Below are 16,841 nucleotides of genomic sequence, written 5' to 3' on the forward strand. Positions count from 1 at the left end.
CTCTCTCACACACACACACACACACACACACACACACACACACCCACACCCACACCCCGCGGTCCAGTGTAGCATAACTGTGACAACCACATAGTGCATTGTGCATTTAAAATCCTTTGTGTGGGTTGAAAACAACCCTAAACAGTTTGTTTGATTTGTTCTGTTAAATATAGTGCTATGTATTTAATCCTTTTACTGTAATTCATTTGAAACAGTCCAGTAAGCACACAGGATTAGGCAGTTATACTAACAGTCTTTATTAGAAAACTCCAATCATTCTTATCGGTCAGTTGTGGCATTGAGTGGAATGGAAAGGTCATACATGGATTATTAGCAAGATTTTGATGATGTTCTTAGGGAATATCGTGAATTTCATGATAATGTTAAAAGTTTATCTCATTAGATGGTAAGCCAATTTCACTCCCCTTGAAAAGCAGTTAATAGTTTGCTGCTTTCAAATGCTCCCGTGAATATTTTTATGATCATTCTGTGAAGAGCGGCAAAAATTTCTATTTCAATTTTTTGCAGCATTGAGCATTGTAGCCAATCACATGTCTGTTGAGCGCATTAACATAATGATAAATTAGACATGTTTGTTATTCAGAATCCCCTCAATGCTGCTCAAAACGCCTGAGTTTTTGTTTAAAGTGAGGTCGTAGAATGAGTGCTCATTAATCCTTTCATTACAACCAACAAAGTGTAAAGATGATGTAAATATGAGATTATGCAGCGTAGATGGTTTTTTTGTTTAAAAGGAGAGCAACAGTGCTGAACTCATTGAGATTGCGCTGAACTGAAGTGATTGAGAACTTCAGTGATTATAGAGGGAGTGCTCTTTGTTCACTTTCGGTATATAACAATTTGAAGAAAACTTTTATTTTTAGGGCTGCTAACTACATGCTGAAAATTTTTGGGAGTGACATGTATTTAAGTGCAGATCTGAATCTGAAAGTGCAGTGATTGACAGTGAAAACCATAAAAACAAAGTCCTTTGTTCTTCATTTTATTACTAACTTTTCACTTGACCTTTTCAATGTTTAATGTTCAATGAATTGTCATTCATGCATTTCATCACTCTGAAGTGTCAATAGTGCTATATTTTTACATACCATGATATAGCAAAATCTCTAACGATAGACATCTTATACTGTGGTAATGATGTATATCGTCAAACAGCCAAGTTGAGCATAATGCTCAATGTTCAATGATAAAGAAGTTGAGGATGCCATCTCCTCATTCAATAAAGTTCTGTGGCTCCAGTGGGAAATTAAACTGTATCATTTCACTAAGAAGCGGGGTCCCTTATTCACCTCTTGAGCTCTTTTTGTTGCAGTTGAGGGTATTAATCTACATATTACTTTAATTATGAGTACATTTGTATGATTTTTAAAAACAATTATTTTGGAGTTTGTCTTGGTTCATGTTTTATTACTGAATTGATGTGTTTTTTTGCCTTTTGGGTTTGTTTGTTCCTCAAGGGTCATTAAATGTTTTTGTTGAGAGGTGTAATTGCACATTTTCAAGAGTTGCTTTTTGCCTCAGGATTGTTTCTTTAATTTACTTTTTCATTTTGGAGATATATTTAGCATTCCTACCCCTGTTTGTGTTGTTTTTTTAATGCGTAAAAATCCCATCCCTACAACTCATGTCCTGAGTGTATCACTTTGCCAGCTTTACTATACAAACCAAACAGAAAAAGGACTCGAAACAAATGTAGTCCTTTTCTCGTTACCATTTTCTGGAAATAGTTTTTAAAGGGACATTGCACACAAGTTTACTGAAGCGCTTTCTGATTATACCTATGGCTGCCAAATGGATCTCTGGTGGTCTGATAAGCTTTTTCTCTTGGAGACGCAATAATTGAGCTATATTGCTGTACCAATGTTGTTGCTTCTAAAAAAGAAAAGAAAAGAAAGAAAAATTACAGACATATTTGACTTTCTTTTGCTGAGAGTACTTTAAACTTGTTAAATGTGGATCAGGCTTGCCAGGTTTATATAGATGGCTCCGTCCAAGCCTGCGGTTCCTCTAAGATTCATTAAATGATAATGGACTGATAGGAGTGTTCAGACTTTGTCTTTTGGAGCCGTGTTGTTGGGGTTATCTAGGTTACCCAGTGCCAGGTTATCCAGCTTTGAGAGTGCAACGACAACAAAGACTCTCTCTCTCTGTCCTCTTCACTCTCCATGAAAGTCTGGATTTAGACTATACCGAGTGCTGCTGTTTTTTCCTAGTGTTTTGAAGTGCTGTAATAATGCTTCCCAGTCAGAGCTTTATGTTTCACTTGGATTATTCACAGACTAATGTGTTTTGAGACAAAATCTGCAGAGGCTCCCCTTACGGCTGTGTTATAAATGCCTTACCCTTTCACGTCACCTTCATTTTAAAGAAATTAATGTCGGGCTGGTATTTTAAGCCTCGCATAGTTCTCTTTATTAGTTCTGTGGCGCTATACAAATGAAAATGTCAGTGGTATAAAACAGTAACCCTTATTGAAAGAATGAAGACAGGTGTGGGACATTAAATCCCTCTGAGATATTGAGTCTTATTGTTCAGAAGTCATGTTTTTTTTCATGAGTTGGGTGAGGACAAAAGCCACTGTTCATTTTGAGTAGGTTTTGATTCCTTTATAACATTGTTTTTTTTCATCCTTAGCTGAACTGCGGCAAGCCATTGTGGCCATGATGAACAGGAAAGATGAACTCACTGAGCAGAACATGTAAGAATTTCTTTACCGTTTTCACTGATTGCACCTTTTGCTCATTCATGAAACATGAACAGATTTGTCTAGAAATCTGTTCTTAAAACTATTCTTTTGGGTGAGAATGGTTTTTAGCAATTTTCAGAAATGTGTTCTGCTTGTGTTTCATGGATGTATTTTCTTTAAAATTATGATTTTGGCCGGTCACACCATGATGCTGACTTTCATTCGAATGATACAATATCTTATTTCTTTTATATAATCTGTAGAATTGACATAATAATAATAAAAATAATAATAATAATTGACATATCAGTAATACTTTACAACAAGGTTTCGTTTGTTAACATTAGATAACTACATTAGTTAACATGAACTAATGATAAACAATACTTATACAGCATTTATTAATCTTAATTTCTACGTTTAGGCCGTGTGTCCACCAAAGCGTTTTTTCACGCAGCTGGCGTAAAATTCCAATTGTTTTCAATGGGAGTGCCGCGTTTTTTGTACGCCATGAGCGTAACGAGGCGCTGAGCGTGTATTTAACGCTCAAGCGCTGAGTGCCCGGTGTTTTTTGAATGTTCAACTTTGGGTAAAACGCTGCGCTCATCACTGTCACATTTTACCCAGCCGTCCAATCACAGTGGAGGAGGGGCGGGACAAAAACAACACTGACCAACTGTCACAACATTATTTCTTACAACAACGTCAACCAGCAGAGCTATCCGAACAAAATTGATAACAAAATAAAAAATAAATTTGTAGTATGAAACAAATTATCTGCGAAATCAGTTACAAGTAAACTGTGCTGCGGATATTCTGTATCATAGCAACGAAGCGTCTCGACTGAAAAAAACGCAGCGCTGCCAAAACGCTCTCAAGCGCCCAATGCTAGCCGTTTTCAGCAGAGCGCCTAGCGTTTTCAGCCGGCTAAAAACACTTTGGACACATGGCCTTACTAACACAAGTCAAAAGTTGTATCTGTTAACATTAGAGTAGTTAATGCACTGTGAACTAACATGAACAAACTGAACAATTGGTTATTAGATGCTGTAGTTCATGCTAACTAATGATGTTAACAAATGAGTGATTAGCATGATTTCTGAAGGATCATGTGACACTGAAGTATTTTTTTGTACAATTTGTAATAATAGTGTATAAATCATAAGATTTAAACTGTAGTGTAAATCGTGTTTTTAACTAGATTCATGCAGTATTGGTTACATTATTGGAAATAATTGAAAACTGCGTTTAAATAAATAACTCACTATAACCTAAATATATATTATTGAGATTGGGGAGATCTAAGTCTCTCCTCTCACTGACCTCTTGTTCAAAATTTTTTTTTTGATTTTTAGTGAGCATAAGGCCTTGTTTTGTACCCCATTTGTGAAACATGCCATGATGTGCACAGTCAATAATGTGCAGCTGGGTAATTATCCTGTGCACTGGTAGTCATTAAAGACAGCTAAGAAAAAGTGGGTCAGATGTGTGTGTGTGTTAATGATGTTAAACTCTTTGGCACAGGTCTCTGCGTAGTCTCCTGGATGGAGAGATGGAGCACTCTGCTGGGCTCAGGCAGGAGGTGGACAGCCTGAAGAAGAAACTGGCTGAGCTAGAGGAGAGACATGCGGGCAAAGTCCAGGCTCTCATGAGGTAATTTCACTAGAGGCTAACCGAAACAAGGTCTCACATAGGCAGGATATCAGCCTAAATTCTTGTCCACATTGCATTTTAATCTTGCCAAACACCAGACTGAAAGCAGCTATCTGACCTACATGTGAAGCACATGGTTTATTTCTGTCCCCTTTAGTTTAGGTTTGAGAAAATCAGAAATTGGTAATTCCACAGTGATAGTAATAGACTGTAGCTACAAATAACTGTTCAGCAGTCTGTTCAGAAGTAATTGAAAAATGTGTGTTCATTTTGTGGCCAGGTTATAATTTATTTCATGGACAGGTTTTTCATCTCACTACCTTGGTACTTGCAACAAAGAAATTTTACATTTGTTGGCACAAACTTCACAGCCTTGAGCTTTGAGGTTGCCAAACAACAGTATCTGTGGATATAAATGACTTAATGTAAATGTACAATTCCTGCTGAATTCCCAGAGATTTACCATCATCCTGAAGAGAGATCCAACTTTAGAGAAGTTTCAAGTGAAAAATGGAACCGAAGCCTGTGGAGTTTGTGTGTGTTGTGGAGACTAGCTAGAGGATAACATTAGCTGGCTACTGTTAGCATTAATTAACATGAAATGGCTGTGTTTTGAGAAAATACATTAAAGCGATTAAAAATACCTAGCTGATTCTAATACACTACCATTCAAAAGTTTGGGTTTAAGATTTTTCTCATATGCACATCGAGGCTGCATTTATTTGATAAAAATTACAGTAAAACAGTAATATTATGAAATGTTATTACAATTTAAAATAATAGCTGTTTTCTATTTTAATACATATACATTTTTTATTTATTCCTGGCAAAACTGAATTTGCAGCATCATTACTCCAGTCTTCAGTGTCACATGATCCTTTAAAAATCATTCTAAAATGCGATTTGCTGCTCAAGAATAATTAATTTTTTTTCAGGATTTGATCAATTTAATTCACCCTTATTGAATAAAATTACTAATTTCTTACAAAATAAATATAAATTATAAATGACCCCCAACTTTTGAACAGTAATGTACATAATTTTTAGTCCTTGAGTAGTTCTTTTATAATAAAGTTTTTACCTTTTTGAAATTTTTCATATTCTTTCTTCATTGCCAAATCAAATGTGGTGATTGATTTTTTTTTTAAGCTTAAGGGTTAGAAATCTTTATTGAAGAAATTTCTTAAACGCCTATGGAGAAAATCAATTAGAAAAATACATAAAGGGTCTGCTGCTGAGACTAACCAAAGAATGATGCAAGTTAACATTATTGCAGTTGTCCTCAGAGTCATCGGAAACCTTCAACTGTTGTATTAATTCACTCCTAGGATGAGCAACATCAAATTGATTACCACTGCTTCAGTAAAGCAAAGTCTTTCCCATATCTTTCTTGTCTATATCTGAGTCTTGCAAACTGAAAAGTTGAGAGTCCAGTCAGTTTTTCTGACTGAAACCTAATCTGTCCCTGTCGATAGAGACTAAAAATAAGGTGTGGAAATGCTCGGTGCGGCTGTGCGCTCAGAAGCAGCACCTGTGAACCATGCTCTTGGGTTGAGCTCCATTGATTCAGCCTGGCTCAGTGTGCAGTATTTAAGAAGCGGGATCCATACGGCAAGAGGCTGAAATGCTCTCACAATCCTCTCCCACGCCATCACATCCAGGTTTAACCAGACGAGCAGAAACATGAAGGGATGGTCGCGGCAGCGTCTGGCGATCAGAATAATACTTTACCGAACGCTGCGGAGCTGCCAGGGTTTTTGTCTTCCTGAAGTGCTGCGGGATTATTGGGAGAGACATCTTGCTTTTGTGAGCATTTCATCAGCTCTAATGTAGTGGTTCCTCAGGGGGATAATGTGGGGAGTGAATGAACAAATTAATTTAGCTCAGTAGGAGGACAGCGGCCGAGAGCAGGAGGCAGGCTTGTCAGTATGACGCTGTGTCAAAGAGAGGATTATGGGGGAGAAAACCACACTCGGTATCATGCTGGGGACATCTGCACCGTTCCTGGATGGTGCATCCCTCCACTTGCTTTTCACCAGCCTGTTTAGGCAAACTGACACCGAGTTGGTCTCGTTTACAAGTCAATTCAGTAATGTATCTGAAAGCACCGCCACCAGCCTACCCTTTTTCTATTAACCATTGCAAAAGTGTTTAGTCTACGTTTCACCTCGAGACCATATACTTCTGATTCACATTTAAATGTATTTGACTTCTGTTGTGGCTGTAATCGCCACATTCTGTAACACTTAAGATAGTAGCAGCTGCTGCATACTGCTGGTTCTGTGTTTGACATTTTATTTACCTGTAGCCTTAGGGAGATGGAAATGGGTTTTGGGAAGGACATCTAGACTGCTGTCATGCATAGTCATGTCTAGGCCTTTTTTTACATTGGCAGTACTGAAGGAAAATCTGTAGAATTCTACAGAATATTTTTATGGATTCAACATGGTTGATTGAAATCCTCTAGAACAGGGATTCCCAAACTTTTGTCAGCCAAACATTTTGAATATATACTTGAGGGAAATATTCCTTTATTTATGTTAATTCATCAATAATTTAACAACACATTCACGCTTCAACATCATCATGGTTCTGGTCACATGGCACGCAGGTAAACAATCAAAATTTTTCATCTTCTTGAGAAAGGGTTTTTATTTTTAATAAAAAAAATTTTATTTTAAAATAATTTCTTTATTGGTTTTTTTTTTTCAATTTTATGACTTAAACTCATAAACCCCCTGTGGTTCCTCACAAACCCTTGCTCTAGCTGTTGTTCCAGGAGATTCAGACCAGTAAAACATTGTTATAGAGTAAGATCATTTTTATTAAGATATTATTAATGTATTCGTTATAGCTTAATTTAAAGGGTTTATTTGTTTATTAGGCTATTTAATTCAGATCTATGGTGACTTTTTATTATTAGAATAGATAAATGACAAACTATTAAAATAAATAATGACGCAAATTTCATGATGCAACGGCTATTTTAATTAATCAAAATAATGCATTATTACAAGACTTATAAGAATTATAATTATAAGGTGGTTAAGATTATAAGTTTAATTAATCATCTGTGCCAAAATTTGAATTATAATTTATAGAAAACTGTTGAATTTTATGAATACGGATGTTGTTGTTCTGTGGAACTTTCTTCTATGTTCATAAGCAAAATATATAACAAGTTATTATAGAATTGTATATAATACATTATATAATTTTATGAATGATGGTTGTTATGGTTCTGTGGAACTTTTTGCAGAATTCTGCAACCAGGGAGGATGTAATGCATTCCAAGTGCTAAATCCTTTGTAGCTTATTCTTTTAATACTTTTTCTATGATCCTATTTCCTTAATGGATTTACATTTAGAAAATTCATTTAGGAAGTGTTTTTTTAATAAAAAACTTTTCTCTACTAGGTCTGTGTAAGGGTGCATGTGTGAAGCACGTTGCAGGAGTCATACTTTAATATGTCACAAGTGTGTTTAAGTGTACATTTATTAATTTAGAAGATCCTTTTATTCAAAGCCCCTTACAAATGAGGAATACAACAAATAATTGATCATAAAGATGAAATAAACACGATAAGTGCTAGTAATACAAAGTTTTAGACATCAATTAGAATAGTACAAGCTAGAACAGGAATAGTGAAAGCATATGGAAGGAATTTTATTCTGCGCTGATGGAAGAGATGAGTTTTCAGTTGTTTCTTAAGTATTATCTGGGATTCGGTGTTCCGGATAGAGTTGGGAAGATCATGTAACTGGTAGCCAGTGCAGAGAGATAAACAGAGGTGTGATGGGGCTCTCTTGGGCTCATTAAAGACCAGTCTTGCTGCTGTGTTCTGAATCATTTGAAGAGGTTTGATTGTTCATGATGGAAGTCCAGCCAGAAGAGCATAGCTGTGTGTCATCAGCATGATTGGAAAAACGATGTGCCGGTATAATAGGTCCCAGCGATGTAGTGTATATGGAGAAGCGGAGAGGTCTAAGAACAGATCCCTGAGGAACCCCCATGACCAGTTGATGTGCTTTGGATACCTCCCTCCCCCCAGACCAGCAAAGTGGAGTCCGGTTATGCCCTATGATGACAGAGTGGACAGAAGGTTCTGATGATTAAAGCTCAAGTTCTTTAAAGCAGGATGGATTCTGATTGGCTGTCAATGTTTTAAGCTAGAAAAAAATAGTTCTGAAAATGATTCCAACGATATCGTTTGACTGTCATTATCGTTATAGTTGCAGTGTGTACTCTGCTGTTCTTTTATATTTAAAACTATTTTTAGAACTATATCTTTATCTTTATTGTTGTCGTTATTGGTGTAAACAGGCCTAAACCGCGTCGAAAGCTGCAGATAGATCTAATGATCTAGAATGAGAAGGGAAGATTTCGAATCAGCTTTTACAATCCATAGAGCTTCAGTGACCGACAGCAAGGCTGTCTCAGTTGAATGGGTGCTTTTAAATCCTGATTGAAGTTAAAAGGTTTAATTTAAACCAACAGAAACCACTGACTGTTAAGAACAGTGACCTTTTTGTGAAATGGATAAATTATTTAGACATGCATATCTTTTTAGACTTGTGCATGTTACTTTCAAGTGAATGACATTGTTTTTGTCCAAGGTGATACTCATTAAGTGGACCACTATGTGACCCATAAGCCCTTCAGAGGGACACCTGCAGTCCCCCTCTTGTGCTGGATGTTAAGTCTTCTAATATGAATACAATGGCATGTGCTCATACCGTGGCTCGCTCTGCAGGGGCATTGGAAAAGATCAATGTGGCACACCTGACTTGCTGAGTCCTCCCTATGGAGCAGCTGTCACTTATTAACTTTAATTAAATCGCCATCGAATTGTGCGCAGCTCGCCGGTGCGAAAAACGAAGACTCTTCTCCTTTGAGAGCCTACCCAGACGCCTTTGGATCTCCTTCATTCTCTCCGTCTATTGAAGGGTATAAAATGGGCAGTGATAAGCGAGCTACAAAAGGCATCCTCAAGGAATAGGAAGGGATGTTTTTCACAGTAACACAACCTGGATTGATTCTGATTGATTTTCCCAAACCACCAATAACAAACCTTGTAAGCAAGTGCACATGCGCATGCACACACATCTTGTTCCCTAGAACAGCCTTATTAAACGTTGTGTAAATTAGTTCCTGGAAATGAATTCAGTGGTGGTCTTGCTGTGGTAGTCTCTCAGTGGGCTTCTAACTGCACATATATCCTGAATGCCAGGAAAGTATTGGATTATGTTAATAGACCCTTTTATGCATTATTTTCCTGTATTTTTTATAGAAGATGCAAGATGGAAGATGTTATTTCAAATAGTGTTGTTGTTCTATTTTAATTGGTGCGTGAATCAATTAAAATGTAAAAAAAAGATTTAGCCATTAATGATGTTAGATAATTTATCACAACTAACATTTAAAAATATTTACACCCCTAATATTTGTCGAATCAACAAAAAGGAGGTATGTTTAGAATACTGTTCATTTACCTTTTGGATGTCCTACCTGCCTGTCAACATATATATTTCCCTACCTCCGCGCAGACAACACTTATCATCAGCGTGTTCCATGAGTCTATGCAGAGTTGAAGACATAGTCACAGAGCGCCACAAACAAACAGCAGCCGCTGAACAGTTCCTCTTGAACCAAAACAACGAGCTTATGCTGCGTTCACACCATTTGTAAGAGTAATTACGAGATGGCAACCAGTGACTTTCTGCCCGGAGCTGTTCAAGTCCTCAGACTTGTATTTATTCGTTTCTCTGGCAACTTTATCAACTGCGAAATGAATCTGCAGCTGCCAGGTGGTACAAGAAAGAGCTCTGTAAGTTGTTTACGTTCATTATTGTAATGTTATGTGGTTTGAGACATGAGGTAATTTAATGCCGTCTCTCATTTCATGACGCTTTGCAGACTCTGCTGTGCACGTTCATGTGTTTTGAAGGAGGCATGGCTTTGGAGACGCTCTTACTGGAGGATGGGATCTCATGCTTTCAAAGCTAGCCTGCTATTGCTAGCCTCTTTGAAACTGCATTCCCTACCTTTAAGAGTTTAACATATTTTAATTAATAGTATGTTTAGCTTTGCCTTTCTTTAGTGTGAAATATCTCCACATGATTTTTCTCTCTGAGAGCCTGCTAATTGTTTTTCACTTCATTTAAAAGTTTGTTTTTTGTCTAACAAATCAGCTTCTATGTGCAATTTGTTTATCTCTCTTATTATATTTTTATTTTTACAGAGAGAATGAGGTTCTGAAGGTTCAGCTGAAGAAGTATGTTGGAGCTGTCCAAATGCTGAAAAGGGAAGGCAGCCAAGGCAATGACGGTAAGTCAATGTTCTCAGACTGAAGCATTATGGGAAAAATGTGACCACCTCTTTTAGATTCTCTAACATGCAGCCATTTTCGATTAAGTGGCAAGTTTTTTTTTAAAGGCTTTTTAAAACTTTAAAACTTGTTGCCAGATAAAATCACCTTATCAAAGTCAAACACATTAACATGAAATATTTTGTTGAGAAAGGGACTGTTAATTATATTTTATGTTAAAAAATTTCGTTATCTGTGCAATGATGCGTTGGATCTGCAGTCATTCCAAGCTCCTGGAGGGTTTATAAGGAGCCCAAAAACATTACTAATTAAAAAAAAAAAAACCTTTTATTGAAATATTGCATTGTAGTTGTTCCTTCGTTGCTGCAGACTATTAAGCATATGTGTGATGAATGACATATCCCTCAGTGGGATGCTGTCATATGTTTGAACAGCCTGTGTCTATAATTTCACAGTTTTTCTGCGATATGGTGGGAATTTTAATTATCTCTACATCATTCCATCAACAGATTGCATCAGATGGACATTGTAAGATATTTCCATGCAGTAACTTTAGTGTGGTAGCACAGCTCTTATATGCAAAATAAAAGTATGCCTTACAGGAGGTGAAATGAGAAGTTTATCAAAATTCCTGTGTGGGTTGTTTGCGTCTCAGCCCTCCGATAAATCCAGCTAACTGGGTGATGTACACCCAGCAACTATTGGTTGTGAACCTTTAAGATTGTGCTTTGCATCTTTTTAATGGATTTGAAAAACATGCTCCTCTTCACTGATCAGCAGTCGCAGCTCTCCCAGCTCGCATTGCGTCACGGTATTACAGTATCAGTCAAATCTGTGTGTGGAAGAGCGGTTTTACAGGGGATTGAGCCTCAGAGAAACCCCAAACAGATGCCTAATAAAGAGTTTTATACGGCTGGATCATGCTGTGTATACCGGATCTATTATGGCTCCTTGTTGGATGCACCAGGCAGCACTATTGATGCTAATTTCCCCATTTGCTTTCTCCCTGGCTTTCTCTCTCTCTCTCTCTCTCTCTCCATTGTTGCAAGAAATAAAAACTAAAAAAATGGAGGCCACCACATGCGAGTCTAATGCTCCATTTCAAAACTAAGTGAGCTGCCTATGGAGGCAGCATTTTAAAATATCAAAGATATGCTCCCAACTTCGGTTAGGCATAGTGATTGTACCACCTCCTTTAATCAAATTTTACTGTTTTTTTATATTTAAAAAATTAATAATTTAAACATTTATTTTTTGTTTTGTGTTTTATTTTGTTGTTTATTTTTTGTTTTGTTTTAATTGTGCTATCATAGCTTAGCATCATGCTAACCTCAAACTCTATTTAAATCAATTGTGAGTCAAGTCTTTAATATGTAACATTGTTTGTAGGCGCGCACGTATGAGGTTCCATGACGTATGCTGCCTATGTAAGCTGTAGACAGTGAGGCAGCTCACTAGGTTGTAGAACCGGGCTTAAATGATTCCACCCTCCATGTCTTCTGGGCTAATGATGTGTCCGTACTGTACTCTGACTTTGATGTTGAACAGCAACTGAAAAGGATTGTTGGGACACATCAAATTGATATATAAGCGATACGAGCCTTTTTCATGTCCTGTCAGACTGTGCACACACAATATGAGCTCTTTTGAAAGTTTTGCTTTAATGATAGTGTGCTCCCGATGTGATCTTTCATGAACCCACGCTTCTGAGATCGTGATATGTTAAAAATAATTCCTTGTGTCTCCCCAAAGTTCAACTGCTATTACGGTTTTGCTAGTGTTGGATTAAAGCATGCAATTAGTTAAACGCCTCGCTCCACCAAAATGTGAAATTGAAGAATCTTTTTCATTCCCATATCAAATATCCTTTTATTAAGCATTGGAAGTGAACAGGAAATCATGCAAATGAGGGAGGTTAAGAGTCTTGTCACTTGCAGAGGCTGCAAAGAGAGCAAAAGCAGCTGGGGTTTTTTTTTCTCTTTTTTTTCTGAAATATGGGTCAAAGGGAGAGTCATCAGTTCTGGGATAACCCGAGCTGAGAGAACACTACATTTGTCTCAGATGATGAATGGTAGTTATGCAGCTTATTACAATAGATAAATCTGTATCTGTGTAGTGTGAACTGCGAATTTACAGGATTTGTTTTGAAGTGGAGTGCTTTGACAACAACCAACTAGTCGATTGGCAAGGTCGACTAGTTTATCTCTATTATTTACCTTTTTCTTTTCTAGATTATTCAGCTGCTTTTTTTTTTCCAGCAGTGTTCTAACAGTGTGATGTTTTTTTTAGCCGACAAGTTTGCACAAATCAAAAAAGTTTAAAAACGGCTTCATACTTTTCTATTCAGTTAGTCCAGCTTTTTTGAACATAACACATCCCATATGAAAGACTTTTGCTCTTGGTGTGGTTTGCCCACCCTTACGCTTTTAAAGAAATAATTTTTTTCATTTAAGCAATGGCGATGACTAAATATGACAGTGATGACATTTATGATGTGTTTTGAACTTTGTTCATCAAAGATTCTTGAAAAAAATTGATCACAGTTTCCACAAAAATATTAAGCAGCGCAATTGTTTATTTTTTCGATAATAATATATGCTGATTTTATTCTCAGAACATTTCATAAGAATGATTTCTGAGGTATCATGAGGACTGGAGTAATTGGCTGCTGAAAATTCAGCTTTGCCATCACAAAAGTAAATTATATTTCAAAATATATACTAATAGAAAGATTATTTTAAATTGTGATAGTTCATAGGATTACTGATTTTACTGCATTTTTTTTTTATCAAATAAATGGTGAGGCAGCCTGGGTGAGCATATTAACTTCTAACGTTGAAGTTAATCTTAAAAAACACTTATTTATTAACACTGTTAAATGCAGTCTTAAAATAAATATCCATTTTTCATACCGTACGTTGTAATTTTGTGAAACAATTGATTTTAGTGTTTAGGGATTTATTTTTAATTTTATTTAATCAAAAAAAATCAAATCAAAAAAAAAAATTCATGTATTATACACTCAAACTATTTTGATGTATCCCATATTCATTATGGTACAAGATTTTGGCATTCAAATTGTGTTGGATTCATTGCTTCATCAGCCCTCCTTGACTTATAATGCATTAATTTGTTTGAGCCTCTGACAGGCTAAATGAATCTTAGTTCAGGAAATGGATCAGGGTGCTATTTAAAAATGAATAAACGTGCCGCGCTTTCGCCTCTCTCCGATGACAGCCACAGTTAATGAGTCAATGAAGGCCATTCTTCACTAGTGCAGCCAGAAAAGCATTAATAATTTCATGTTTCGAATTCATTACAAGGCGGATTGTACTTACCCGTCTCTGTTGGGCTCTGGAAGCGAAGCCGTTTTGTTGTTCGCGCCTCCGCTTTGGTGGAAAGGTGTAGATGAGTGTGCAGCCGTGTGGGTTATTGTGTTTACTTGGACTAATGCGGATCCCCATTGTGTGTGAGAGAGCTTGGTCTTTATTAATCAGAGGTGCTGCGTTCACAGCAGAGCGGAGATGAGCGGGTCGCGTAGGTGGGGCCAGGTGGTCTTCGGCAAGGGGGATGACGTTCCTGATCACCTGTTAATGAACGGTGTTAATGAACATTTTAATCATCGCCTGCAGGTTAAACAGGGACCACATAACTCTCGGCTCAAGCCTTGTTCATTATTGCACCGGCGTTGTGCCTTAAGATAGAGAGGCCGAGCAGGTGTACGCCAGATACCTCAGTGGGAGCACCTGGACAGCGATGGCTTCTATTGCCTGTGGTTATTTTTCATTTACTGACAGAGCGGGTGTTCTGGTTCTTGGTTATGGTGGACCACAAGATCTCCTCTGACAGTCAGAGTGTGACGGCAACACTAATTTGTGATTCTGGTCTTGCCCGCTTCCCGAGAGAAAGAGAGACAGACAGGCGAGTAAAAAGGGCAGAGGGTGGAAAACATTTGCCCATCATTACTCTGGCCGTTATCTCAGCGAGACTCAATCTTGAATGAAAAGGACAATGCAGGATAAGTGACTAAACGCATCAAAAACTATTTTGTTTGCCATTTCTGTTGGATATGAGAAATATCAAACGGCAAACTAAACAAAAGCAGAACGAAACCGCGCTACTCGTTTGACAGAGCGGGTGTTCTGGTTCTTGGTTATGGTGGACCACAAGATCTCCTCTGACAGTCAGAGTGTGACGGCAACACTAATTTGTGATTCTGGTCTTGCCGCGCTTCCCGAGAGAGAGAGAGACAGACAGGCGAGTAAAAAGGGCAGAGGGTGGAAAACATTTGCCCATCATTACTCTGGCCGTTATCTCAGCGAGACTCGATCTTGAATAAAAAGGACAATGCAGGATAAGTGAATAAACGCATCAAAAACTATTTTGTTTGCCATTTCTGTTGGATATGAGAAATATCAAACGGCAAACTAAACAAAAGCAGAACGAAACCGCGCTACTCGTTTGAGCTGTGCTGGGCCGGGTTTCCCGATAACGATGTATCTTAGCTCTTAAGAGCGCTCTCTACGTGCAAGGTTACGAACCCTCGCCGCAATTCCACGTGCGTTTCCCAAAACTCCACTTAACATGAACGCGCGAGAACGCGTTCTACGTGCTACTTAAGCGTTGCTGTCCATTCGCGAAGTGCTGAAATATAACCTTATATGGAATCGTATTCTGAACGTTTAACCTAATAATCGTCATTTGTTGTGGATTCGAAAGCAAGACAAGTCTATATGGATATAAAACACCTATACAGGCTGACAAAATGGCTGAACAAAAACAAAAAAACAAGAGAAGAGACCTTTCAAAAAGATTAAATTCATGTCCTTTTAGAGGAGATAGAGGGAAACAAAGATTTTATTTTTAACAGATTTAAAGGACACCATACAAATAAAGAAAAACAAAACATCTGGAAGGACATTGTCACATTGCAAACTAACTGCAACCGTGTTCAAAGATCAGGGAAGGAGGTCCGCAAGAAATGCCCAATACATGGCTGGTTTTCGTGCACGTCAGCAAGTCATTGACAGATTTTTTTGAATTCATCCCAATTTTGCCCGGTCTTTAAAGCATATTTCCCAGATTACTTATTTTATGATTTTTTGTTTTTTTGTTCATTCGTTTAATTTAGATGTGTATTTCTATTTTTTTCTTCCCTTTTTAATTATTTCATTTATTCATTTAAACAAAACACGAGTACAACAAAGTGTACAATAAAGTACAATCAAAACCTGTATATTATACTTACGTTGCAGTGTAATCTGTTAAATCTAGATAAAAGTGTAATCTGCCGGTTGTCCTGCAGATGACGTCATAAATCTGTCTTCTTACGATGCACTTGGGGATGTACGATTACTCCAGAGCACTCGTAGTTCTACGAAGATTTTCAAATGCTACTTAAGTTACGATGCTTTTGGGAAACAGACCATAATATTAAGATTAGTCGTACAATCGTTTTTACGATCAACTTAGGCGTACGATGCTTTTGGGAAATGCAGCCCTGTGCAGTGCAGACCATTATTAGACCGTTATTAGACCAATATTAGACCATTATTAGACAACGCAGGATGAGCTCAGAACAGGTTACTAGATCACGCGACACCGTTACTACAACACAGGCTGGGAGATCTAGTGATTTTAATTTTTCACAGAATCAATAGCATCGTTGCTAGATCTAGAGAGAAACATTCAAATTAAGCACAGAATTCTCTTTTAAAAACCATATATATCAGATCAAACAGCGCTGATGTGGAAACCAGGAGAAACATTGTGCCATGAACAAACAAATTATAGAAGTCTTTTCATTCCACAAATCACCAACATTCACCATGGATCCATATACCATGGATGTAGTAATGCTAACCATGGTATTGTGGTAGAATATTCAAATAAACGTTTGAGGGTGAAATTCATGCACTTTTCTAGGGCTTTCAACAAGTGCTTCACACTACTTCTTCCAGCACTTCGAACCTCTAAATATGACCAAATTTAAATGTTAAATATTACGTGATGACCAAAAACATTATTTGTTCATCCTTCAAAGATTGTCCCCATTTGAAAAACTAAATGTTTCAAGATGGCAAACAAACACTTTTGTTTAAAAATAAAAAAATCTCTCTATACCGTCTAGTACGAACAAGCCCTCAAACTTG

General features: G+C 37.3%; 1 protein-coding gene across 3 annotated transcripts in view; it reads left to right on the forward strand.

The window, feature by feature from the left end:
* The window catches only part of snx29 (sorting nexin 29), a 139,800-nt gene that overhangs the window by 14,655 nt on the left and 108,304 nt on the right, over window positions 1-16,841 (forward strand). For all 3 annotated transcript variants that reach the window (XM_077201130.1, XM_077201128.1, XM_077201129.1), the window contains exons 12-14: window positions 2,656-2,719; window positions 4,232-4,360; window positions 10,603-10,688. In XM_077201130.1, the coding sequence (XP_077057245.1) occupies window positions 2,656-2,719; window positions 4,232-4,360; window positions 10,603-10,688 (279 nt within the window). The remainder of the gene's footprint in view (window positions 1-2,655; window positions 2,720-4,231; window positions 4,361-10,602; window positions 10,689-16,841) is intronic.

Source organism: Siphateles boraxobius, unplaced genomic scaffold, assembly GCF_051911475.1.
Source record: "Siphateles boraxobius isolate OS27281-9 unplaced genomic scaffold, OSU_SipBor_1 46, whole genome shotgun sequence".
NCBI classification, from domain to species: Eukaryota; Metazoa; Chordata; class Actinopteri; order Cypriniformes; family Leuciscidae; genus Siphateles; species Siphateles boraxobius.